The sequence below is a fragment of the Bufo gargarizans genome, unplaced genomic scaffold, assembly GCF_014858855.1.
Source record: "Bufo gargarizans isolate SCDJY-AF-19 unplaced genomic scaffold, ASM1485885v1 original_scaffold_968_pilon, whole genome shotgun sequence".
Lineage (NCBI taxonomy): Eukaryota > Metazoa > Chordata > Amphibia > Anura > Bufonidae > Bufo > Bufo gargarizans.
The window spans coordinates 11,735-23,953 of record NW_025334776.1 but is presented as its reverse complement, the minus strand read 5'-3'; the positions used below and the strand labels follow the sequence as shown (position 1 = coordinate 23,953).

At 51.2% G+C, this 12,219-nt stretch overlaps 2 protein-coding genes across 2 annotated transcripts in view; one reads left to right on the top strand and one right to left on the bottom strand.

Moving 5' to 3' along the window:
- Window positions 1–1,854, bottom strand: part of LOC122924265 (long-chain-fatty-acid--CoA ligase ACSBG2-like) — a 58,500-nt gene extending 56,646 nt beyond the window's left edge. Inside the window, exons 1-2 of the mRNA XM_044275203.1 lie at window positions 1,814–1,854; window positions 880–1,718 (exon numbers count right to left, since the gene is read on the bottom strand). Of these exons, the coding sequence (XP_044131138.1) occupies window positions 880–1,718; window positions 1,814–1,854 (880 nt within the window). The remainder of the gene's footprint in view (window positions 1–879; window positions 1,719–1,813) is intronic.
- A 2,565-nt stretch (window positions 1,855–4,419) lies between these two features.
- Window positions 4,420–7,068, top strand: LOC122924264 (extensin-2-like). The gene has a single exon (XM_044275202.1). It carries the CDS (start codon window positions 4,420–4,422, stop codon window positions 7,066–7,068), a length of 2,649 nt encoding a protein of 882 aa, XP_044131137.1.
- The last annotated feature ends 5,151 nt before the right edge of the window (window positions 7,069–12,219 follow it).

Genomic DNA, 12,219 nt, shown 5'->3' with positions numbered 1-12,219 from the left:
GCTGCAGACCCCTGCTAGGTAGTATTTTAGAAGGAAGACTGGCTTTAAATGGTAGTCAGGTGCAAGAGAGTCTGAAGTGGCACCAGGCACAAGAATATGCAATCTAAAGGATTGCTGGGATTAAATTTGGATTATTGGTATATTTGGAGACTGGAATAAGGACTTTGTGCCGTCTCAATGACGCAGGCTTTGCAGGGTTAATAGCAACTGGTTTAGTTTAAAAAAAAACACAAAGAAGAACAGTGCAGCCCTAAATTCCACCCACACCACTGTCCCTACCTACTTGATGGCAGCCATTAATAGCAGATCATCCTACTGGCCTATGGACCTGAACCTGGTTAATTGCAAAGGACCTAATCGGGGGGCGGCAGACAGACCAGGTCAGACCCAGGCAAGAATGACTAGAGCCAAATATGAATCAAAGAGCAAAAAACAAGCCCAAGTCAAAACCAAAAACGAGCGTAAAATAGACAGGGTCAGCACCAGGAGAGAAAGTCAGAAACCAGGTCAGCAGACAGAGGCAAGGTCATCAACAGGCAGGAGGTCAAATCTAGAACCCAGAGAGCATAGAACAACGCTTATGGGGCAGGGAGACCAATCACAGGCACCTGTGGCTAGCAGTTGCTTGTTTAAATAACCCACGACAGGAAGCACACGACGCCTGGTGTCCCTGCTCCCCAATAGGCCCGATCAGTCCCAGTGTCATGGTAATGGGGAGACACTGGTCAGGCTGCATTAGAGAGGCTGCACTTGCCACAGGAGTGCAGATAGGCAAGTACATGACAACTTCTGGCCTGTAAAAACCATCCTCAGTCACCAGGGCAATTTGGGCACAATATATCTGAGATGAATCGTTTTGTGGAGGATACATCTACTCACCCTCAGTTTTCAGCTGCAGTGGTTCCACTGGCTGTTCCTCACACGTGCAGTCAGACATGTTGTCCCTGGTTCTCCCAGTCTGCTCCTGGTCTCTTTCATGCTCGGTCATCTTCTGTTCTTCCAAATGATCATCAGGAGATGTGCCTTTTCTGTCCAGAGATTCTTCATCTATCCCTTTATCGGTTTGATTGTCATGTAGTTCTTTCTTTGCTTTAACTTCTTGCAAATCCCCCATGGCTTCTTCTGTGTGGACAGCTGCACTTTCCATCTGGGACGTAGTCTCTTGGAAGTTTCCTTCTTTAAACTTTTTAGATGCCATGGATCCCCCTTTGTCATCTTGACTGACGTGAGGTTCTGGTTTATTGGAGAGAGTTGCATTGTGTTCTTCCACAGCTTCATCTTGGGATCCCCCACTTGGTGTCTCTTGTGGACTTCCATAACCATCACCTTCTGTTTGGGTTTCCTGGTTTGCTTCTCCAAGCATCCCGTTGTCATATTCAGCATCTTCTTGTGGTCCCAACATCTCACCTGGTGTATAGGGAACTGTATTCGAGTAGTCATCTTCTGGAGAGTTTATCTGTCCGTCTTTGGTGATGGTTTCTGGAGTCTCCCGATAACCAGTGTCCTTGCCTGGCTCCTTGGGTTCTTGCGATTGCTTTTCTTCTCTGTATGCCAGTCCTTCATTCCTCTGTGACCCTTCTGTTTCGTAGTCACATGTGATATCCTGAGATGGGTCGGGTTCCTGTTCAGACTGCATTTGGACTTGCTCTGTTTGACATTCCTGCAGCAGCTGCTCCTTTTCTTGTACGGTTTCATCACTCTCCGATAGATCCACAAAGCTGCAGTAAGGAATAGAGGATCATCCGTATCTCCTACGCACAGAGACCACCACTAAATCCTGCATTAAGCCTCTATTACACATCAAGGCATTTACCTCTCGGTCGTGTCTCCGTCATTCAGGTCCACCGCTGACATTTTCTCCCCTGTTCACAAGACAGATTGGGATAGTTGGTGACAGAACTAGAAATAAGACTTTATAAATGAGGCTTAAAAACTTGGACAGGATTATTCAAGAATTCAAGTCAAGAGCTGCCGAGTACACAAGTCAGGAGGCAGATTTCAGTAAAGCTATAGAAACCTAGATTTTATCTCAAGGAAGTTCCCAGAAAGTCATCGCTTTACTGGACACTAAAAGAAACATCTGTCTGGGGTTCAGAGGAATCCGATCTGCCACCGCTTGGTCTCCCAGAGGTTGAGCTTCATGCACATGAACAGATGAGGAGGCTGGTGTAGTCAGCCATAGACACTTGCCACTTACCATAGTTTCCCCTTTCTTGACAGATGTGGAGACAGCAGACACCCATGGATTAATCATTACCCTAGGTGAATTATGAATTAGTTATGACACGTTAAACCAGGACTCGGCATCACTGACGCTCTACAGTAACAGACTTAAAGGAGCAGTAAGATGAAGTGTTGTCTGCTGTCCAGACCGCGTCACAAGTCAGGTGTACGGAGGCGTAGACGTTACCTGCATGCCCTGAGCCATGTGCAGACCTTTCCCCGATACTGCAGGCCCCGGACTTCGCCTTCCACTCTGGGGCTATACTAGTTTCCTCACCTTTTTAGGAAAGCCATCGCGGTCCTCAGTCCTCATTTAGGAAGAGTAAGGCTCCTCCTGTTCTCAGGGTACGGGCTGCAATCGTGAGATATGCACTAAAAGGCTGGGGCTCATCTGAAATCACGCTGGACCTTGCATGATGGGGGTCTGAAGAAAGATGGCTTCAGGAGACTTCTCTAGTGGTTCCATATAAATTCACTTCCATCTACTCCAATCCTACCATAATGTCCAAGCACCCCATTGCACGTCCCAGCGACCAACTAGGCGACTGTCTAGGTGGCCCAACCAAACCATTACATTCCCGTCTATCCTCCTTAGACATGGTTTCTATGCTGGTCACCATCACAAGTGACCAATTCCTGGCCAGTAGACCCTAGTGCCGACCACAGAGGCCTGTAGGGTGTGCCGCCATATGGGACCTGAGCATTTCATAAGTAATGCAAGGAAGGGGGGGGTACCATCTCTGACTTAATCAGCGTGAGGAGGCTTTGGAATTCTGGGAATAAATATGTAAATGAGCTCTTAACAAGCTCCGCCTCTAATGCCACCAGCATACCTCCCAACCATCCCTGATCCGGCAGGACAGTCCCGGATTTCCGGGGGAGGCATGTCCCGCTTTCTGGCAGCTGTCCCTGCGTCTATAGGAAGCAGAGACAGTTGCCATAATGAAGCAGTGAGCCGTCACCGGCATCGGCCCCCTGCGCCATCATTCCTCCCCCTGGTCTGTGCGGGGGCGGGGCTGGCAGTCAACTTCAGCTCCGCCTCCTTCACAGACTAGAGCAGCCGATGTCCTGCGGCTTGGAACAAGGTAAGTATGTGGCGTTTATATTTTTCCCATTCTGTGAGGGGCACAATGTGGGCATATTACTGGGGGAGGGCGGCACAATGTGGGCATATTACTGGGGGAGGGAGGCACAATGTGGACATATTACTGGGGGAGGGGAGGGAGGCACAATGTGGACATATTACTGGGGGGGGGAGGCACAATGTGGACATATTACTGGGGGGAGGGAGGCACAATGTGGGCATATTACTGGGGGGAGGGAGGCACAATGTGGGCATATTACTGGGGGGGGGGAGGCACAATGTGGACATATTACTGGGGGGGAGGGAGGCACAATGTGGACATATTACTGGGGGGGAGGGAGGCACAATGTGGACATATTACTGGGGGGGAGGGAGGCACAATGTGGGCATATTACTGGGGGGGAGGGAGGCACAATGTGGACATATTACTGGGGGGGAGGGAGGCACAATGTGGACATATTACTGGGGGGGAGGGAGGCACAATGTGGACATATTACTGGGGGGGAGGGAGGCACAATGTGGGCATATTACGGCATGCCCTCCAAGTCCAGTAGGCATGCCCTCCAAGTCCAGTAGGCATGCCCTCCAAGTCCAGTAGGCATGCCCTCCAAGTCCAGTAGGCATGCCCTCCAAGTCTCCCCAAGTCCAGTAGGCATGCCCTCCAAGTCTCCCCAAGTCCAGTAGGCATGCCCTCCAAGTCTCCCCAAGTCCAGTAGGCATGCCCTCCAAGTCTCCCCAAGTCCAGTAGGCATGCCCTCCAAGTCTCCCCAAGTCCAGTAGGCATGCCCTCCAAGTACAGTATGCATGTCTTCCAAGTCTCCCCAAGTCCAGCATGCATGCCCTCCAAGTCTCCCCAAGTCCAGCATGCATGCCCTCCAAGTCTCCCCAAGTCCAGCATGCATGCCCTCCAAGTCTCCCCAAGTCCAGCATGCATGCCCTCCGTCTCCCCAAGTCCAGTATGCATGCCCTCCAAGTCTCCCCAAGTCCAGTATGCATGCCCTCCAAGTCTCCCCAAGTCCAGTATGCATGTCCTACAAGTACAGTATGCATGTCCTACAAGTCTTCACAAGTACAGTATGCATGCCCTCCAAGTCTCCCCAAGTCCAGTATGCATGTCCTCCAAGTCTCTCCAAGTCCAGGAGGCATGTCCTCCAAGTCTCCCCAAGTCCAGGAGGCATGTCCTACAAGTCTCCCCAAGTCCAGGAGGCATGTCCTCCAAGTCTCCCCAAGTCCAGGAGGCATGTCCTCCAAGTCTCCCCAAGTCCAGGAGGCATGTCCTACAAGTCTCCCCAAGTCCAGTATGCATGTCCTACAAGTACAGTATGCATGTCCTACAAGTCTTCCCAAGTACAGGAGGCATGTCCTACAAGTCTCCCCAAGTCCAGGAGGCATGTCCTCCAAGTCTCCCCAAGTCCAGGAGGCATGTCCTCCAAGTCTCCCCAAGTCCAGGAGGCATGTCCTCCAAGTCTCCCCAAGTCCAGTATGCATGTCCTACAAGTACAGTATGCATGTCCTACAAGTCTTCCCAAGTACAGGAGGCATGTCCTACAAGTCTCCCCAAGTCCAGTATGCATGTCCTACAAGTACAGTATGCATGCCCTCCAAGTCTCCCCAAGTCCAGTATGCATGTCCTCCAAGTCTCCCCAAGTCCAGGAGGCATGTCCTCCAAGTCTCCCCAAGTCCAGGAGGCATGTCCTCCAAGTCTCCCCAAGTCCAGGAGGCATGTCCTCCAAGTCTCCCCAAGTCCAGGAGGCATGTCCTCCAAGTCTCCCCAAGTCCAGGAGGCATGTCCTCCAAGTCTCCCAAGTCCAGGAGGCATGTCCTCCAAGTCTCCCCAAGTCCAGGAGGCATGTCCTCCAAGTCTCCCCAAGTCCAGGAGGCATGTCCTACAAGTCTCCCCAAGTCCAGGAGGCATGTCCTCCAAGTCTCCCCAAGTCCAGGAGGCATGTCCTACAAGTCTCCCCAAGTCCAGTATGCATGTCCTACAAGTACAGTATGCATGCCCTCCAAGTCTCCCCAAGTCCAGTATGCATGTCCTCCAAGTCTCCCCAAGTCCAGGAGGCATGTCCTCCAAGTCTCCCCAAGTCCAGGAGGCATGTCCTCCAAGTCTCCCCAAGTCCAGGAGGCATGTCCTCCAAGTCTCCCCAAGTCCAGGAGGCATGTCCTCCAAGTCTCCCCAAGTCCAGGAGGCATGTCCTCCAAGTCTCCCCAAGTCCAGGAGGCATGTCCTCCAAGTCTCCCCAAGTCCAGGAGGCATGTCCTCCAAGTCTCCCCAAGTCCAGGAGGCATGTCCTCCAAGTCTCCCCAAGTCCAGGAGGCATGTCCTCCAAGTCTCCCCAAGTCCAGGAGGCATGTCCTCCAAGTCTCCCCCAAGTCCAGGAGGCATGTCCTCCAAGTCTCCCAAGTCCAGGAGGCATGTCCTCCAAGTCTCCCCAAGTCCAGGAGGCATGTCCTACAAGTCTCCCCAAGTCCAGTATGCATGTCCTACAAGTACAGTATGCATGTCCTACAAGTCTCCCCAAGTCCAGGAGGCATGTCCTCCAAGTCTCCCCAAGTCCAGGAGGCATGTCCTCCAAGTCTCCCCAAGTCCAGGAGGCATGTCCTCCAAGTCTCCCCAAGTCCAGGAGGCATGTCCTACAAGTCTCCCCAAGTCCAGTATGCATGTCCTACAAGTACAGTATGCATGTCCTACAAGTCTCCCCAAGTCCAGGAGGCATGTCCTCCAAGTCTCCCCAAGTCCAGGAGGCATGTCCTCCAAGTCTCCCCAAGTCCAGGAGGCATGTCCTCCAAGTCTCCCCAAGTCCAGGAGGCATGTCCTACAAGTCTCCCCAAGTCCAGTATGCATGTCCTACAAGTACAGTATGCATGTCCTACAAGTCTCCCCAAGTCCAGGAGGCATGTCCTCCAAGTCTCCCCAAGTCCAGGAGGCATGTCCTCCAAGTCTCCCCAAGTCCAGGAGGCATGTCCTCCAAGTCTCCCCAAGTCCAGGAGGCATGTCCTCCAAGTCTCCCCAAGTCCAGGAGGCATGTCCTCCAAGTCTCCCCAAGTCCAGTATGCATGTCCTCCAAGTCTCCCCAAGTCCAGGAGGCATGTCCTCCAAGTCTCCCCAAGTCCAGGAGGCATGTCCTCCAAGTCTCCCCAAGTCCAGGAGGCATGTCCTCCAAGTCTCCCCAAGTCCAGGAGGCATGTCCTCCAAGTCTCCCCAAGTCCAGGAGGCATGTCCTCCAAGTCTCCCCAAGTCCAGGAGGCATGTCCTCCAAGTCTCCCCAAGTCCAGGAGGCATGTCCTCCAAGTCTCCCCAAGTCCAGGAGGCATGTCCTCCAAGTCTCCCCAAGTCCAGGAGGCATGTCCTCCAAGTCTCCCCAAGTCCAGGAGGCATGTCCTACAAGTCTCCCCAAGTCCAGTATGCATGTCCTACAAGTACAGTATGCATGTCCTACAAGTCTCCCCAAGTCCAGGAGGCATGTCCTCCAAGTCTCCCCAAGTCCAGGAGGCATGTCCTACAAGTCTCCCCAAGTCCAGTATGCATGTCCTACAAGTACAGTATGCATGTCCTACAAGTCTTCCCAAGTACAGGAGGCATGTCCTACAAGTCTCCCCAAGTCCAGTATGCATGTCCTACAAGTACAGTATGCATGCCCTCCAAGTCTCCCCAAGTCCAGTATGCATGTCCTCCAAGTCTCCCCAAGTCCAGGAGGCATGTCCTCCAAGTCTCCCCAAGTCCAGGAGGCATGTCCTCCAAGTCTCCCCAAGTCCAGTAGGCATGTCCTCCAAGTCTCCCCAAGTCTAGTAGGCATGTCCTCCAAGTCTCCCCAAGTCCAGGAGGCATGTCCTCCAAGTCCAGGAGGCATGTCCTACAAGTCTCCCCAAGTCCAGGAGGCATGTCCTACAAGTCTCCCCAAGTCCAGGAGGCATGTCCTACAAGTCTCCCCAAGTCCAGGAGGCATGTCCTACAAGTCTCCCCAAGTCCAGTATGCATGCCCTCCAAGTCTCCCCAAGTCCAGTATGCATGCCCTCCAAGTCTCCCCAAGTCCAGTATGCATGTCCTCCAAGTCTCCCCAAGTCCAGTATGCATGTCCTCCAAGTCTCCCCAAGTCCAGGAGGCATGTCCTACAAGTCTCCCCAAGTACAGGAGGCATGTCCTACAAGTCTCCATAAGAAGTTCTAGAACCCACCAAATCCTGACCTAGGCCTCCCACCCCTCATCAGTGCAGAACCCCCCCCCCCCCCCCAAACAGCAGTCTGCGGGTGAGGGGCTAGCTTATTTATTATGCCAGCCTGTTTAAACGGTCAAACACGGACATTCAGGATAGCCGCCTTACATCTGGTGGCGTCAGAGGCAGCGCCTGATAAAGCAGAAAACAATCCACAGAAGAAAAATGGTGTCTGCGTAACCCGAGTTACTGGATGAAGCAGAACCCAGGGGCCACAGGTAGGTCAGTCCTTTAGACCAAATTAACACTTCAGTGTTTGGTCAGTGATTTCCATCAGAGATTGTGATCCAAAACCAGGACTGGAGCCTCCACAGAGATCAGGTATAAGGGAAAGATCTGCCCCTGTTCTGTGTTTGGACCTGGTTTTGACTCCCAATGGATGATGGAAATCACCATCTGAACACCAGCTGTGTGAATAAGGCCGGAGTCCTGTAACAGTCCATGGCATTCTCACAGGACGCTCACCAAGACCGTGCTGGAGTCTACACAACGCCCCAGGCTGTCAGATCAACTAACAGGTGCCCCCTCCCAGGGGCGTAACCAACGGCTCATGGGCCCTGGTGCAAGAGTTAGCCTTGGGCCCCCCTTCCCTCAGTGCTTTGTGTGTCTTCTTATGCAGCACAAGGGTCTTTGGGCCCCCTCAGGCTCCTGGGCCCGATAGCAACTGCTACCTCTGCCCTCCCTATAGCTATGCCCCTGCCCCCTCCTATCACCAGGATCGCTGCTACCCCCAATCCTGTGCATCGCAGCCGCAGACCACCACCGATTATAGAGTGGGATAGCTTATGTCCCAGTGCTGGGGGACAGGTCTCCTATACATCTGTCCATAGATAACCCTGACCCATGTAATATACAGTATATACACACACACAGTACAGACCAAAAGTTTGGACACAGCTTCTCATTCAAAGAGTTTTCTTTATTTTCATGACTATGACAATTGTAGATTCACACTGAAGGCATCAAAACTATGAATTATCACATGTGGAATTATATACATAACAAACAAGTGTGAAACAACTGAAAATGTGTCATATTCTAGGTTCTTCACAGTAGCCACCTTTTGCTTTGATTACTGCTTTGCACACTCTTGGCATTCTCTTGATGAGCTTCCAGAGGTAGTCACCTGAAATGGTCTTCCAACAGTCTTGAAGGAGTTCCCAGAGATGCTTAGCACTTGTTGGCCCTTTTGCCTTCACTCTGCGGTCCAGCTCACCCCAAACCATCTCGATTGGGTTCAGGTCCGGTGACTGTGGAGGCCAGGTCATCTGGCGCAGCACCCCATCACTCTCCTTCATGGTCAAATAGCCCTTACACAGCCTGGAGGTGTGTTTGGGGTCATTGTCCTGTTGAAAAATAAATGATGGTCCAACTAAACGCAAACCGGATGGAATAGCATGCCGCTGCAAGATGCTGTGGTAGCCATGCTGGTTCAGTATGCCTTCAATTCTGAATAAATCCCCAACAGTGTCCCCAGCAAAGCCCCCCCCCCACACCATCACACCTCCTCCTCCATGCTTCACGGTGGGAACCAGGCATGTAGAGTCCATCCGTTCACCTTTTCTGCGTCGCACAAAGACACGGTGGTTGGAACCAAAGATCTCAAATTTGGACTCATCAGACCAAAGCACAGATTTCCACTGGTCTAATGTCCATTCCTTGTGTTCTTTAGCCCAAAAAAGTCTCTTCTGCTTGTTGCCCGTCCTTAGCAGTGGTTTCCTAGCAGATCTTCTACCATGAAGGCCTGATTCACACAGTCTCCTCCTAACAGTTGTTCTAGAGATGTGTCTGCTGCTAGAACTCTGGGTGGCATTGACCTGGTCTCTAATCTGAGCTGCTGTTAACCTGCGATTTCTGAGGCTGGTGACTCGGATGAACTTATCCTCCGCAGCAGAGGTGACTCTTGGTCTTCCTTTCCTGGGGCGGTCCGCATGTGAGCCAGTTTCTTTGTAGCGCTTGATGGTTTTTGTGACTGCACTTGGGGACACTTTCAAAGTTTTCCCAATTTTTCGGACTGACTGACCTTCATTTCTTACAGTAATGATGGCCACTCGTTTCTCTTTACTTAGCTGCTTTTTTCTTGCCATAATACAAATTCTAACAGTCTATTCAGTAGGACTATCAGCTGTGTATCCACCTGACTTCTCCACAACGCAACTGATGGTCCCAACCCCATTTATAAGGCAAGAAATCCCACTTATTACACCTGACAGGGCACACCTGTGAAGTGAAGACCATTTCAGGTGACTACCTCTGGAAGCTCATCAAGAGAATGCCAAGAGTGTGCAAAGCAGTAATCAAAGCAAAAGGCGGCTACTGTGAAGAACCTAGAATATGACATATTGTCAGTTTCACACTTTTTGTTATGTATATAATTCCACATGTGATAATTCATAGTTTTGATGCCTTCAGTGCGAATCTACAATTGTCATAGTCATGAAAATAAAGAAAACTCTTTGAATGAGAAGCTGTGTCCAAACTTTTGGTCTGTACTAAAAAATTATATATAATTTGAATAAAGTCTGGCAATAGGTGCTTACCCACTTGTATAAAACAAAAATCAGACTGCGCTCCAAAGGACTTTAATGAGTCAACGTGTTTTATTCTCAAGCTTGAGAAAAGCTCATGTATGAGCCGAAACATCGCTCTGCCATTGATGGGTGAATAAAACACATTGACTGATTGAAAAGTCCTTTGGAGCGCAGTCCGATATTCTATAGATTTACATCCAAATCAGGTGAACGGTGCAGGAATTACAGCAGTTTCCAGGCAGCAGAAAAGGGAAGTTGCAGAAGGTGCGTGAGATTACGTCAAAGGACGCACCAGAGTTGGTTGAATGGCTCACTCAGCCTCTGCATCTGCCTCCTCCTCCTCAGCCTCTGCATCTGCCTCCTCCTCCTCAGCCTCTGCCTCCTCCTCATCAGCCTCCGCCCCCTCAGCCTCTGCCCCCTCAGCCTCTGCCCCCTCAGCCTCTGCCCCCTCAGCCTCTGCCCCCTCAGCCTCTGCCCCCTCAGCCTCTGCCCCCTCAGCCTCTGCACCACCCGCCTCTGCACCACCCGCCTCTGCACCACCCGCCTCAGCCTCCATCTGCACCCGCCTCAGCCTCCATCTGCACCCGCCTCACTCTCTGCTGTGTGCACCCCCAAAAGACACCACCACCACCATATCCCCTCCGCTCGAGTCACAGGACTAATTTTCCCATCCATTCCCAGACCTTACCAATGCGCAGCCATTCTTGGCATCAGAGGAGGTAGCAACGGCTGCCACCCAGCGGTCTGACAGTACCCACTGCTGCCACAGGCCAGTGTTTGAAGAGGGACCTCCTTATAAAAAGCATAAAGGGAAAGGACCAGCACTGGGTGGCAAAGTACTTAGACCCCCGGTATAAACACAAAATGGCGGACATGTTACCATCACAGAGGGCTGGCAGAATGCAGTGTTTCCCGGCCTTGCTGCCAGAGATGCTGCGTTCTGCTGTTCCGGGCGCTGGCCGAGGAATTTCCACTGAAACCGTTGCGGGCACCAATCCTACTGCGCCTGCACGAAGAGGGCGGTTTGAAGAGGTGTTGGTCACTTCCCTTTGAATCCAGAGGAAACAAAAACAGGCTGGTTTTGAGAGCTCCAGGTATAAGTAGGAATATAAAGAGCGTTTGCGCATCGCGTGTCTGATGTAAGCGTTTGTACAAGTGCGCGACTTAGTGGGGACTGCAGTAACTCCGTTTATTATCACTGCACTGTATTGTGTGAGCCCCATTATTGACAGCGCCGTCCAGTGCACGTCTTGTCTGATGCCTGCAGTCCTGGAACAGCAGCGCGACGTGTATACAATATACACACACACAGTGCCTTGCAAAAGTATTCACCCCCCTGACTTTCTTTGTATTTGTTACATTACAGCCTTAAGCTCAATGTCTTGTTAATCTGAATTGTATGTGATGGATCAGAACACAATCGTCTAAGTCGGTGAAGTGAAAGGAGAAAAATATTTAAAAAAAAACACAACTATTGTTCAGAAAATTGCCCTGTGCGTATGTATTCACCCCCTTTGTTAGGAAGCCCATAGAAAGCTCTGGTGCAACCAATTACCTTCAGAAGTCACATGATTAGTGACATGATGTCACCTGTGTGCAATCTAAGTGTCACATGACCTGTCATTACATATACACACCAGAGGCTGCAACACCTAAGCAAGAGGCATCACTGACCAAACACCTCCATGAAGACCAAGGAGCTCTCCAAACAAGTAAGGGACAATGATGTGGAGAAGTACAAGTCAGGGTTAGGTTATAAAAAATACCCAAATCTGTGCTGATCCCCAGGAGCCCCATCAAATCTATCATAACCAAATGGAAAGAACAAGGCACAACAGCAAACCTGCCAAGAGACGGCCGCCACCAAAACTGACGGAGCGGGCAAGGAGGGCATTAATCAGAGAGGCAGCACAGAGACCTGAGGTGAGCCTGGAGGAGCTGCAGAGTTCCACAGCAGAGACTGGAGGATCTGTACATAGGACGACAATAAGCCGTACGCTCCATAGAGTTGGGCTTTATGGCAGAGCGGCCAGAAGAAGACATTACTGTCAGCTAAAGACAATAAGGCGCGTTGTGAGGTTGTGAAAAGGCCTGTGGGAGACTCCAAAATGTATGGAGGAAGGGGCTCCGGTCTGAGGAGACTAAAATGTATGGAGGACGGGGCTCC